The 12947-nt window shown below is 47.4% G+C and overlaps 1 protein-coding gene across 1 annotated transcript in view; it reads right to left on the bottom strand.

The window, feature by feature from the left end:
* Positions 1–243: 243 nt before the first annotated feature.
* The window catches only part of LOC124045193 (probable G-protein coupled receptor 160), a 30849-nt gene continuing 18145 nt past the window's right edge, over positions 244–12947 (bottom strand). The window contains exon 2 of the mRNA XM_046364447.1: positions 244–1564. Coding sequence (XP_046220403.1) covers positions 547–1515 — 969 coding nt within the window. The 5' untranslated portion in view covers positions 1516–1564 and the 3' untranslated portion in view covers positions 244–546. The remainder of the gene's footprint in view (positions 1565–12947) is intronic.

The following is a 12947-nucleotide window of genomic DNA, read 5'->3' as shown; positions in this document are numbered from 1 at the left end:
CGTGTATGATAGGCATTTTCATAATCTAAAAGTCCTATTAACTTCCAGTGTTGAGAGTGGCTTTATCTCAATGCTACGTCATACAGGCAGAATTTCTGCCTGCTTGAACAGCAATATCTCAGCTACACATGAAAACATAAATTAACCCAGGGAATCGATAAAACTTTGTTCAGAGATTTTATTTATTTTTATTTTACTAGGCAAGTCAGTTAAGAACAAATTCTTACTTTCATTGATGGCCTAGAAACAGTGGGTTAACTGTCTTGTTCAGGGGCAGAAGGACAGATTTGTACCTTGTCAGCTCGGGGATCTTGCAACCTTTCGGTTACTAGTCCAACGCTCTAACCACTAGGCTACCCTGCCGCCCGGCGTAGCCTATATGCACAAACACAATATAATAATATATATATACATATCATTTTATGTGTGTTGTTATTATTATTTTTGACTGTATGGAAAATTGTAAAATAAAATATATTTTTCAAAAATGGTTGAATCTTTACTTTAAGTGCCAGTAAACATGCCATTGGCGGTGTAAGGCCTCAATCAGTCGTTCTTGAGCCAAAACACCAGCCCCACCAATACGCTGTTGGCAAACTCCAACCATAGGAGGTTGATGCTGATGTAGGCAGGGACTGCAAGGCCCAAAAGCTCACAGGCGATGCACATGACCAGGTAAGATGCCCACGTTGTGCCAAAGTCCAAAGTCAGGCTGAGGTAAAGGGGGGGCCTCTGCCTTTCAGTCTCCACTGACAGTGCTTTCTGCTCGTCCTCGTCACCCCCTAGCTGCTGTAACTTGGCATACCTGAATCTCAAGTGGCTCTGCAACATTGGGTTAACTTTATCCCTCTGCACTGACAGCCTGTTGGTCTCCTTCAGCCACAAAGGCATCTGTTTGTAGTGGAGCAGCATTACACAGCAGATGGCCACGGAGATCCCCACTGAGAAATGTACCACAAACACAGACTCCTGCACAGTGCACCCTAAAGCGTTCCTCCCTCCCTCGTACTCAACCTCTAGGAGGGTGGTGACTGCTGAGCAGCAGGAGTGCACACCGGCAAGCACCCACACCAGCAGCGTCAGGGCATAGTTCCATAGGTCCCTACAGGGAGCGTCGTGGCACGTGGTGTAGCGTGGCTCGGAGGCGTAGTCCAGCAGCCCCAGGCCCAGCATGGGCAGAGGCAGCGCGTTGAATACGGCTGAGGCATGAGCCAAGAGGAAGCAGATGGACACCGGGGAGCGGGCGGATCCGAGGAACCACACAGCCGCCACAGCGCACAACAACAACACATCGACCAGGAAGACGGAGAGGCCACAGACGCCCATGAAGGAGGTGTGCAGCCAGCGCAAGCACATCGACAGGACCAGACAGTTCAGGCCCACCTTTAACAGCAAGATGAACAGAAACTGACCGGTGCTGTCCTCGTAGTAGCTCCCCTCCTCTTCCCAGGACTCAATAATGGCCAGCATGTTGAAGCTTTTGCCTTGAGGACTGAGCCCAACTCCAGAAGTCATCTACTGGGTCTGTAACGTTCCACTCGATGTCACTATGCTCAGGGAAAAGCTGTTGAAGAGAGAGTGACATATGCAACAGTTAGCAGCAATCTACAAACAGCTTCTACCAAGCAATGAAACATTTTTGTTGTGTTATCAGTACTACCTTGCCTCTTGTGACTTGTTTACAGAAACAACTACAAAAATAAGAAACTTCAACTTGCCCTGTAAAGGGATGGTTCACCCAAATTACAAAATGACACAGGCTTCCTTACCCTGCTAATATTGTACTATGACTTGATTGGGATTTGTGCCACAAATGCTAAAACATTTGGAAACGGTGCCAGGAAACTAAACCAAAGCATGTATTGCTGTCATATCTTGTCCATGGACTGCTTACAGGGTAAGGAAACCAATATGTAATTTAGTATTTTGGGTGAACTTTCCCTTTAATGGATGTATCATGCCTCAACACTCTTTGTTTGGATTTCACCAAAATCAAATGTTATTGCATTTATAGCTCCATCTATGAATTTGAGCAAGATTGAATTTCAAACCAAGCACAGGGCTGCCTTTGATTTATTCACTTTTTTTAAACGAATAGTTGTTTTACAATAACAAGGTTTCCATCCAACCTTTTTATTGCAAGTAAAATATGTTGGATAACAAATGTCACAACAGGCCTGATGGAAACTGATTTGGAAGCTGATTTGTCAGTAAGCTTTCCAGATGTCGACAAAACAAAGCATGCGAGACAAGTTGGGATCTTTTTTTGTCTGTAAAATGTATTATACGTGAAATGGCGGTGGAAGTGCTTTTATGCATAAATATTGATATAATAACCATCATATCGAAGTAAACTTGGTCACGCGATCTAGTCGAAAGTGGAGGAATGGAAGCGCCATTAAGGTACACAATAGTACATTTTGGTAGACAGAAGGTGCTCTTTGGTAAAAGGGGTAAATTGGTCATCAAAAAGAAAGGAGGACCAAGCCACTCTTAATTTAATTAATTAAAATGCCTGTAGTATGGCATGTTCAATAGAAACAAAGTTTTTTTTAAACGATGCGTTTCGGCTGCAGGGTCTTCCTCAGGGAGAAAACGATGTTTCTATTGAAAATGCCATACTAGTAAAGGCATTTTAATTAATTATATGAAGAGTGCCTTGGTCCTCCTTTCTTTTTTGTTGGTCATATGTTATACGATCGTCCACTACAACTCAGGAAAGCATGCAGTTTATTAGGCTTTTCCCATTTCTCTGTTTTTGCTAGTCCTCCCGGTTTTGACCCTTGCCTGCCTCGCCTGCCTGACCATACTGCCTGCCCTGACCTCGAGCCTGCCTGACCATACTGCCTGCCAGACCTCGAGCCTGCCTGACCATACTGCCTGCCCTGACCTCGAGCCTGCCTGCCACTCAGTACTGCCATTTTTGCCTGTCCACGACCATTCTCTTGCCTGCCCCTTGGATTAGAATAAATATCAGAGACTCGAACCATCTGCCTCCCGTGTCTGCATCTGGGTCTCGCCCTGTGCCCTTATGACCAGAGACTTTCTGTCGACTCTCTCCAGCAGACGGACCGGCGACCACAGAGAGACAACAAGACATATACTCGTAAATATGTCAATTGCAATTTATTTTCGAATGAGCGGTCGTTAATGTAAACTATTAGCATTTTCTATGAGTGTAGTTATTAGCTATGAGTTTCCCGCTGTTGAGCAGTCCACACCCCCTTTCCGTTGTCTACCAAGCAATCATATTGGTTTCGTCCGCTAGGGACTTTTTCTTTGTATCACGTCATATGTCATTAGTTCGTATGAACTAATTGTCTGTGTTTTCACAGATTTGATTTGGTTAGTTAGTTAGTAAATAAATAATTAAGCCGATTTGTACATCACTGATTCATAATTTCTGCTAGGGTTCGTGCTGATATCCAAGGGTTTGTGACATTCAGTCATGAGAACTGATGAGGTAATTATAATCCATTAATAAGCACTGTTTTGAAAATATCTGTGGAGTTATATTCGGGAAATTGACACTCTTATAAACATATTTTCTGTGGTGCCCCGTCTTCCTAATTAATTAAAGTTACATGATTAGTTTAATCGCATAATTACATTACACATAGAGAATTGATTTGATAATATACAGTTGTCAGCTTTAATGATAGTCACAGACACAACAATGCCCATATGGGGCATACTTCCTTGACTTACACCCTTTCACAAACTTCCTCAAGTGGGCTCGGCGTTGGGTGGTTTTGTCTGCTTCTTTCAAGGATAATCCTGCATCTTTAGGTTCTGTCTCCACAGACCTTCTTAGGTTGTTTCTGGGTGTTCCTGGTTTCCTTTTCCCCTGTGGGTTCAAGGTTAGAGCTTGTCTGGTCGTGGTTTCCTCAAGGTGTTCCCGACACAGCTCCATTTCCTGCATTTTATTTGTGACAATTTGTTCTTGCTGTGTAATTTCTGAGAGATCTTCATTCCGTATGGCCACTGTATTCTCAGGATGTGTTTTGGGCATTTGTTTATGAATGTTTGTAGTTTGTTGCTTGTGACTTGTGGTTTTCCATATAGTAAAACTGATTTTCCTGTTGGTATTGAAGATGCATAGATTGTTTAGTGTTCATTTGTTTTGAGATTCATATTAGCTTAAGCATTAGAAATGCAGTTCTTGCCTTTCCTATTCTTGTTTGTAGATCTTTGTCACTTCCTCCATCTTTCCTGATGACACTTCCCAGATAAGTGAATGTGTCACTTCCTCCAGTACATCTTGTTCTGCAAATGTTTTATGTGTACTGTGTTGTCAACAAAGTGTAGGTCTGCTAGTTGGGACCAGAGGGTCCAAGGTTTTCTCCTGTGGTGGTGTCCTTCATTATCCAGTTGACTGCCATTGGAAAGAGAAGGGGGAACCACAGGTAGCCATGTCAATCTTCTGTGTTTTACGGGGAAGCTATCAGTTTATTCCATGTGTAACTCTGTGTTGTTGTTTCTGTCGCACTGCTTTGCTTTATCTTGGCCAGGTTGCAGTTATAAATGAGAACTTGTTCTCAAATAGCTTACCTGGTTAAATAAAGGTGAAATAAAAAAAAATAAAATCAGTGAATTGTCCATTGTGTATTACTCTGCAGGATGACTGTAGGTATAACTGTTGGGTGATGTTGATGATCGTCTTTGTAGTGTAGTCACGATACCAAAATTCTGACTTCGATACCAGGTTTAATATCATGATACTCAATACCAGTGTCATGCTGGTGAAAGAGGACCCAAACGCGACTTAACAGAAACAGAGTTTATTAATGCTCAAAACGGAATAACTGAAATCCTCTAGATTTGTAGAGGGGAAAACAACTGGAGAAGCGGCCACAGACTGCAGGTCGCTTCGGGTAGGCGCAGGCCGTAGTCGACTGAGACACCTGCTCACACGCAGCGTCTGATGAAGGCACAAAACACGACAGGACAGGGTGATACACAATCACGGCAAAAAAACACGACAGGACAGGGCGAAACGCAATCACAGCATGGTGAATACAATGCAAGGAACCGACGGAACAGGAACGGATTACAAAGGAATAAATAGGGAATCTAATCAGGGGAAAGGATCGGGAACAGGTGTGGGAAGACTAAATGATGATTAGGGGAATAGGAACAGCTGGGAGCAGGAACGGAACGACAGAGAGAAGAGAGAGCGAGAGAGTGAGAGAGGGAGGGGGAGAGAGAGGGATAGGAGGGAAAGAACCAAATAAGACCAGCAGAGGGAAACGAATAGCATGGGGAGCACAGGGACAAGACATGATAATAAATGACAAACATGACAGTACCCCCCCACTCACCGAGCGCCTCCTGGCGCTCTCGAGGAGGAACACTGGCAGCAACGGAGGAAATCATAGATCAAACGGTCCAGCACGTCCCGAGAAAGAACCCAACTCCTCTCCTCAGGACCGTAACGAAAAACGATAAAAAGGGAAACTAGGGTACTACTCTAAAAAAAAAAAAAAGAGAACTAGGGACAGACTGAGACACAGCAAGGGCAGGGACAAGAACAGGAGAGATGCGATGGCAGGGAACAGACTGAGACCCAGCAAGACCAGGAGCAGAAGCAGAAAAAAAATTACCAGACTTCTTCTGCGCGCAGTCTGAACACGCAGCCACGAAACGGCGCGTGTCACGCTCCTGAGTCGGCCACCAAAAGCGCTGGCGAATAGACGCAAGAGTGCCTCGAACACCGGGATGACCAGCTAACTTGGCAGAGTGAGCCCACTGAAGAACAGCCAGACGAGTGGAAACAGGAACGAAAAGGAGGTTACTAGGACAAGCGCGCGGCGACGCAGTGTGCGTGAGTGCTTGCTTAACCTGTCTTTCAATTCCCCAGACTGTCAACCCGACAACACGCCCATAAGGAAGAATCCCTCGAGATCAGTAGAAGCCACAGAAGAACTAAACAGACGGGATAAGGCATCAGGCTTGGTGTTCTTGCTACCCGGACGGTAAGAAATCACAAACTCGAAACGAGCGAAAAACAACGCCCAACGAGCTTGACGGGCATTAAGTCGTTTGGCAGAACGGATGTACTCAAGGTTCTTATGGTCTGTCCAAACGACAAAAGGAACGGTCGCCCCCTCCAACCACTGTCGCCATTCGCCTAGGGCTAAGCGGATGGCGAGCAGTTCACGGTTACCCACATCATAGTTGCGCTCAGATGGCGACAGGCGATGAGAAAAATAAGCGCAAGGATGAACCTTATCGTCAGACTGGAAGCGCTGGGATAGAATGGCTCCCACGCCTACCTCTGAAGCGTCAACCTCGACAATAAATTGTCTAGTGACGTCAGGAGTAACGAGGATAGGAGCGGACGTAAAACGTTCTTTTAGAAGATCAAAAGCTCCCTGGGCGGAACCGGACCACTTAAAACACGTCTTGACAGAAGTAAGAGCTGTGAGAGGGGCAGCAACTTGACCGAAATTACGAATGAAACGCCGATAGAAATTAGCGAAACCTAAAAAGCGCTGCAACTCGACACGTGACCTTGGAACGGGCCAATCACTGACAGCTTGGACCTTAGCGGAATCCATCTGAATGCCTTCAGCGGAAATAACGGAACCGAGAAAAGTAACGGAGGAGACATGAAAAGAGCACTTCTCAGCCTTTACGTAGAGACAATTCTCTAAAAGGCGCTGTAGAACACGTCGAACGTGCTGAACATGAATCTCGAGTGACGGAGAAAAAATCAGGATATCGTCAAGATAGACAAAAACAAAAATGTTCAGCATGTCTCTCAGAACATCATTAACTAATGCCTGAAAAACAGCTGGCGCATTGGCGAGACCGAACGGCAGAACCCGGTACTCAAAATGCCCTAACGGAGTGTTAAACGCCGTTTTCCACTCGTCCCCCTCTCTGATGCGCACGAGATGGTAAGCGTTACGAAGGTCCAACTTAGTAAAGCACCTGGCTCCCTGCAGAATCTCGAAGGCTGATGACATAAGGGGAAGCGGATAACGATTCTTAACCGTTATGTCATTCAGCCCTCGATATCCACGCAGGGGCGCAGAGTACCGTCCTTCTTCTTAACAAAAAGAACCCCGCCCCGGCCGGAGAAGAAGAAGGCACTATGGTACCGGCGTCAAGAGACACAGACAAATAATCCTCGAGAGCCTTACGTTCGGGAGCCGACAGAGAGTATAGTCTACCTCGAGGAGGCGTGGTCCCTGGAAGGAGATCAATACTACAATCATACGACCGGTGAGGAGGAAGGGAGTTGGCTCGGGACCGACTGAAGACCGTGCGCAGATCATGATATTCCTCCGGCACTCCTGTCAAATCGCCAGGTTCCTCCTGAGAAGTAGGGAGAGAAGAAACGGGAGGGATGGCAGACATTAAACACTTCACATGACAAGAAACGTTCCAGGATAGGATAGAATTACTAGACCAATTAATAGAAGGATTATGACATACTAGCCAGGGATGACCCAAAACAACAGGTGTAAACGGTGAACGGAAAATCAAAAAAGAAATAGTCTCACTGTGGTTACCAGATACTGTGAGAGTTAAAGGTAGTGTCTCAAATTTGATACTGGGAAGATGACTACCATCTAAGGCAAACATGGGCGTAGGCTTGTCTAATGGTCTGAAAGGAATGTTATGTTTCCGAACCCATGCTTCGTCCATGAAACAACCCTCAGCCCCAGAGTCAATCAAGGCACTGCATGTAGCACCCGAACCGGTCCAGCGTAGATGGACCGACATAGTAGTACAAGATCTAGATGAAGGGACCTGAGTAGTAGCGCTCACCAGTAGCCCTCCGCTTACTGATGGGCTCTGGCCTCTTACTGGACATGAAATAACAAAATGTCCAGCAACTCCGCAATAGAGGCACAGGCGGTTGGTGATCCTCTGTTCCCTCTCCTTATTCGAGATGCGAATCCCTCCCAGCTGCATGGGCTCAGTCTCAAAGCCAGAGGAGGGAGATGGTTGCGATGCGGAGCAGGGAAACACCGTTGATGCGAGCTCTCTTCCACGAGCCCGGTGACGAAGATCTACCCGTCGTTCTATGCGGATGGCGAGAGCAATCAAAGAGTCCACATCTGAAGGAACCTCCCGGGAAAGAATCTCATCCTTAACCGCTGCGTGGAGTCCCTCCAGAAAACGAGCGAGCAGCGCCGGCTCGTTCCACTCACTAGAGGCAGCAAGAGTGCGAAACTCAATGGAATAATCCGTTATGGACCGTTCACCTTGGCATAAGGAAGCCAGGGCCCTAGAAGCCTCCTCACCAAAAACTGAACGGTCAAAAACCCGAATCATCTCCTCTTTAAAGTTCTGGAATCTGTTAGAGCAATCAGCCCTGCCTCCCAGATAGCTGTGCCCCATTCTCGAGCCCGGCCAGTAAGGAGTGAAATGACGTAAGCAACCCGAGCTCTCTCTCTAGAGTATGTGTGGGGTTGGAGAGAGAACACAATCTCACACTGCGTGAGAAAGGAGCGGCACTCAGTGGGCTGCCCGGAGTAGCAAGGTGGGTTATTAACCCTGGGTTCTGGAGGCTCGGCAGGCCAGGGAGTAACAGGTGGCACGAGACGAGACTCTGGAACTGTCCAGAGAGGTCGGAAACCTGAGCGGCCAGGTTCTCCACGGCATGGCGAGCAGCAGACAATTCCTGCTCGTGTCTGCCGAGCATGGCTCCTTGGATCTTGACGGCAGTGTAAACAGCGTCTGAAGTCGCTGGGTCCATTCCTTGGTCGGTTCCTTCTGTCATGCTGGTGAAAGAGGACCCAAACGCGACTTAACAGAAACAGAGTTTATTAATGCTCAAAACGGAATAACTGAAATCCTCTAGATTTGTAGAGGGGAAAACAACTGGAGAAGCGGCCACAGACTGCAGGTCGCTTCGGGTAGGCGCAGGCCGTAGTCGACTGAGACACCTGCTCACACGCAGCGTCTGATGAAGGCACAAAACACGACAGGACAGGGTGATACACAATCACGGCAAAAACACGACAGGACAGGGCGAAACGCAATCACAGCATGGTGAATACAATGCAAGGAACCGACGGAACAGGAACGGATTACAAAGGAATAAATAGGGAATCTAATCAGGGGAAAGGATCGGGAACAGGTGTGGGAAGACTAAATGATGATTAGGGGAATAGGAACAGCTGGGAGCAGGAACGGAACGACAGAGAGAAGAGAGAGCGAGAGAGTGAGAGAGGGAGGGGGAGAGAGAGGGATAGGAGGGAAAGAACCAAATAAGACCAGCAGAGGGAAACGAATAGCATGGGGAGCACAGGGACAAGACATGATAATAAATGACAAACATGACAACCAGCATGATACTCGATATCAAAATGTTACCACAACATTTAAATAAAGCCGTATTAGCCAATCGTTGGGCATCTTTCGTTTGCATATTAGAAGCAATCTCTTATTTTATAAAAGTGGGTGCTGTCGTGGAAAATGACATAATTAGTCATGCTATCCCGTGTTTTACCACTTAAAGAGTAGTCTCTTCTTATATGCTAGTGTTTTTTCAAACCTGATACAAACTTGTCTTGGTGTCACTTAGTCATAAGAGCTAAGAGATGTTTGGGTGCAACCGCAGCATGTGAAATGCAGTGGTTTTACTTTCTACAGAAAGTCACATGTATGGAACCTTGCAGAAAGGAGTACAATATAGTGTTTATTGTTGTGAATGCAGTTAGACGGTTGAGCCCTTAGGACAAGGTTGATAGCCCATCTTAAGTTTACACAGACAACGAATGACCTTTTATACACTATCTTCTGACTGCCACGAATACTGAAAGGGGTTGTATATATTTTCTCTATAAAAGCATTGAACCGGCACTGTTTGTAGAGCTTTTCAACTATCAGCTGTTGAGTGGGTAGTTGATTCTCCATTTCTGAAAATCCCATGATAAAGTGTTTGAAAGAATCTGCAGTCTCTCTTCTCTTGGATTTGATATTCCACGACAAATTGGTGACAGTGGTGGGATGCTAACTCTGCTTGTAGATTGCTCCCCAGAGACCGAGGTTAAACTGCGTGCAGGGGCTCAGTTAGATGTGGCTCAGGGTACCACACACTCTGACTAAAACGGAGCAGAGGGGGACCCACCTTGGACCTGCCGAAAGTGTCAGTGAGTAGATATATCATTCCGGACAGATAAAAGAAATTCAGGGTGAGACTGATTTTCTTATAAACATAATAGAAAATCCTGTTCTAAGAACAGCTCTTTGCCACCTTCTCCTCCCTCCTGAATCCTCCTCCCCCTCCCCCCACCTCCTCCCTCTCTGCAGATGACTTCGTCAACCATTTTGAAAAGAAGGTCGACGACATCCGATCATCGTTTGCTAAGTCTAACGACACCGCTGGTTCTGCTCACACTGCCCTACCCTGTGCTCTGACCTCTTTCTCCCCTCTCTCTCCAGATGAAATCTCGCGTCTTGTGACGTCCGGCCGCCCAACAACCTGCCCGCTCGACCCTATCCCCTCCTCTCTTCTCCAGACCATTTCCGGAGACCTTCTCCCTTACCTCACCTCGCTCATCAACTCATCCCTGACCGCTGGCTACGTCCCTTCCGTCTTCAAGAGAGCGAGAGTTGCACCCCTTCTGAAAAAACCTACACTCGATCCCTCCGATGTCAACAACTACAGACCAGTATCCCTTCTTTCTTTTCTCTCCAAAACTCTTGAACGTGCCGTCCTTGGTCAGCTCTCCCGCTATCTCTCTCAGAATGACCTTCTTGATCCAAATCAGTCAGGTTTCAAGACTAGTCATTCAACTGAGACTGCTCTTCTCTGTATCACGGAGGCGCTCCGCACCGCTAAAGCTAACTCTCTCTCCTCTGCTCTCATCCTTCTAGACCTATCGGCTGCCTTCGATACTGTGAACCATCAGATCCTCCTCTCCACCCTCTCCGAGTTGGGCATCTCCGGCGCGGCCCACGCTTGGATTGCGTCCTACCTGACAGGTCGCTCCTACCAGGTGGCGTGGCGAGAATCTGTCTCCTCACCACACGCTCTCACCACTGGTGTCCCCCAGGGCTCTGTTCTAGGCCCTCTACTATTCTCGCTATACACCAAGTCACTTGGCTCTGTCATAACCTCACATGGTCTCTCCTATCATTGCTATGCAGACGACACACAATTAATCTTCTCCTTTCCCACTTCTGATGACCAGGTGGCGAATTGCATCTCTGCATGTCTGGCAGACATATCAGTGTGGATGACGGATCACCACCTCAAGCTGAACTTCGGCAAGACGGAGCTGCTCTTCCTCCCGGGGAAGGACTGCCCGTTCCATGATCTCGCCATCACGGTTGACAACTCCATTGTGTCCTCCTCCCAGAGCGCTAAGAACCTTGGCGTGATCCTGGACAACACCCTGTCGTTCTCAACTAACATCAAGGCGGTGGCCCGTTCCTGTAGGTTCATGCTCTACAACATCCGCAGAGTACGACCCTGCCTCACACAGGAAGCGGCGCAGGTCCTAATCCAGGCACTTGTCATCTCCCGTCTGGATTACTGCAACTCGCTGTTGGCTGGGCTCCCTGCCTGTGCCATTAAACCCCTACAACTCATCCAGAACGCCGCAGCCCGTCTAGTGTTCAACCTTCCCAAGTTCTCTCACGTCACCCCGCTCCTCCGCTCTCTCCACTGGCTTCCAGTTGAAGCTCGCATCCGCTACAAGATCATGGTGCTTGCCTACGGAGCTGTGAGGGGAACGGCACCTCAGTACCTCCAGGCTCTGATCAGGCCCTACACCCAAATAAGGGCACTGCGTTCATCCACCTCTGGCCTGCTCGCCTCCCTACCACTGAGGAAGTACAGTTCCCGCTCAGCCCAGTCAAAACTGTTCGCTGCTCTGGCTCCCCAATGGTGGAACAAACTCCCTCACGACGCCAGGACAGCGGAGTCAATCACCACCTTCCGGAGACACCTGAAACCCCACCTCTTTAAGGAATACCTAGGATAGGATAAAGTAATCCTTCTCACCCCCCCTCCCCCCCCTTAAAATATTTAGATGCACTATTGTAAAGTGGTTGTTCCACTGGATGTCATAAGGTGAATGCACCAATTTGTAAGTCGCTCTGGATAAGAGCGTCTGCTAAATGACTTAAATGTAAATGTAAAATGAACAGGTTGTGCACATTATGTATTTGTTGTAGCAAAGACACCCCGAGTTAGAAACTTTGTTGTAGCAGAGTTATTGCTGAATAGGGAAAGTCCTAGAAGTAATTATAGGGCAAACATCCTGTTGGCATCTTTTTGTTGAAGCAGAAGTATCCTGTTTAGAGACAGGGGTTGTGTTTCTCTGTTGAAGCAGAGCCATGGGATGATATGACACAGTTACAAGCTATGTGATTCCAGGGCACAATCCTGAGAAAAAATACAAATATTCCTACAGGTACATTTAAAAAATACATTTAAAAAAATAACGGAAAAAATAACATAGTAATAACATGAACATAATAAAAGAGTAATTATGTCACGCCATGACCATAGAGAGCCTTTTTATTCTCTGTTTTGGTTAGGTCGGGGTGTGACTAGGGTGGTTAATATAGGTTGTTTTATTTCTATGTTGGCCTAGTGTGTGTAGCCACCTGTGCCGGCTACACACACTAGGCCTCCAAGGCGCCTACCCAGTTCGGTACGTCCTCTGCCTGCTCCTCGAACGCGCCCTGAAGTGCATGCCGGCGACGGTCCCCAGTCCAGAGCTTCCAGCAACGGTCCCCAGTCCAGAGCTTCCGGCAACGATCCCCAGACCAGAGCTTCCGGCGACGGTTCACAGTCCAGAGCTTCCGGCGACGATCCCCAGTCCAGAGCTTCCGGCGACGATCCCCAGTCCAGAGCTTCCGGCGACAGTTCCCAGTCCAGAGCTTCCGGCGACGATCCCCAGTCCAGAGCTTCCGGCGACAGTTCCCAGTCCAGAGCTTCCGGCGACAGTTCCCCAGTCCAGAGCTTCCGGCAA

Source organism: Oncorhynchus gorbuscha, linkage group LG10 (genome assembly GCF_021184085.1).
Source record: "Oncorhynchus gorbuscha isolate QuinsamMale2020 ecotype Even-year linkage group LG10, OgorEven_v1.0, whole genome shotgun sequence".
Classification (NCBI taxonomy): Eukaryota; Metazoa; Chordata; class Actinopteri; order Salmoniformes; family Salmonidae; genus Oncorhynchus; species Oncorhynchus gorbuscha.
This window is presented reverse-complemented; position numbering and strand designations above follow the sequence as displayed.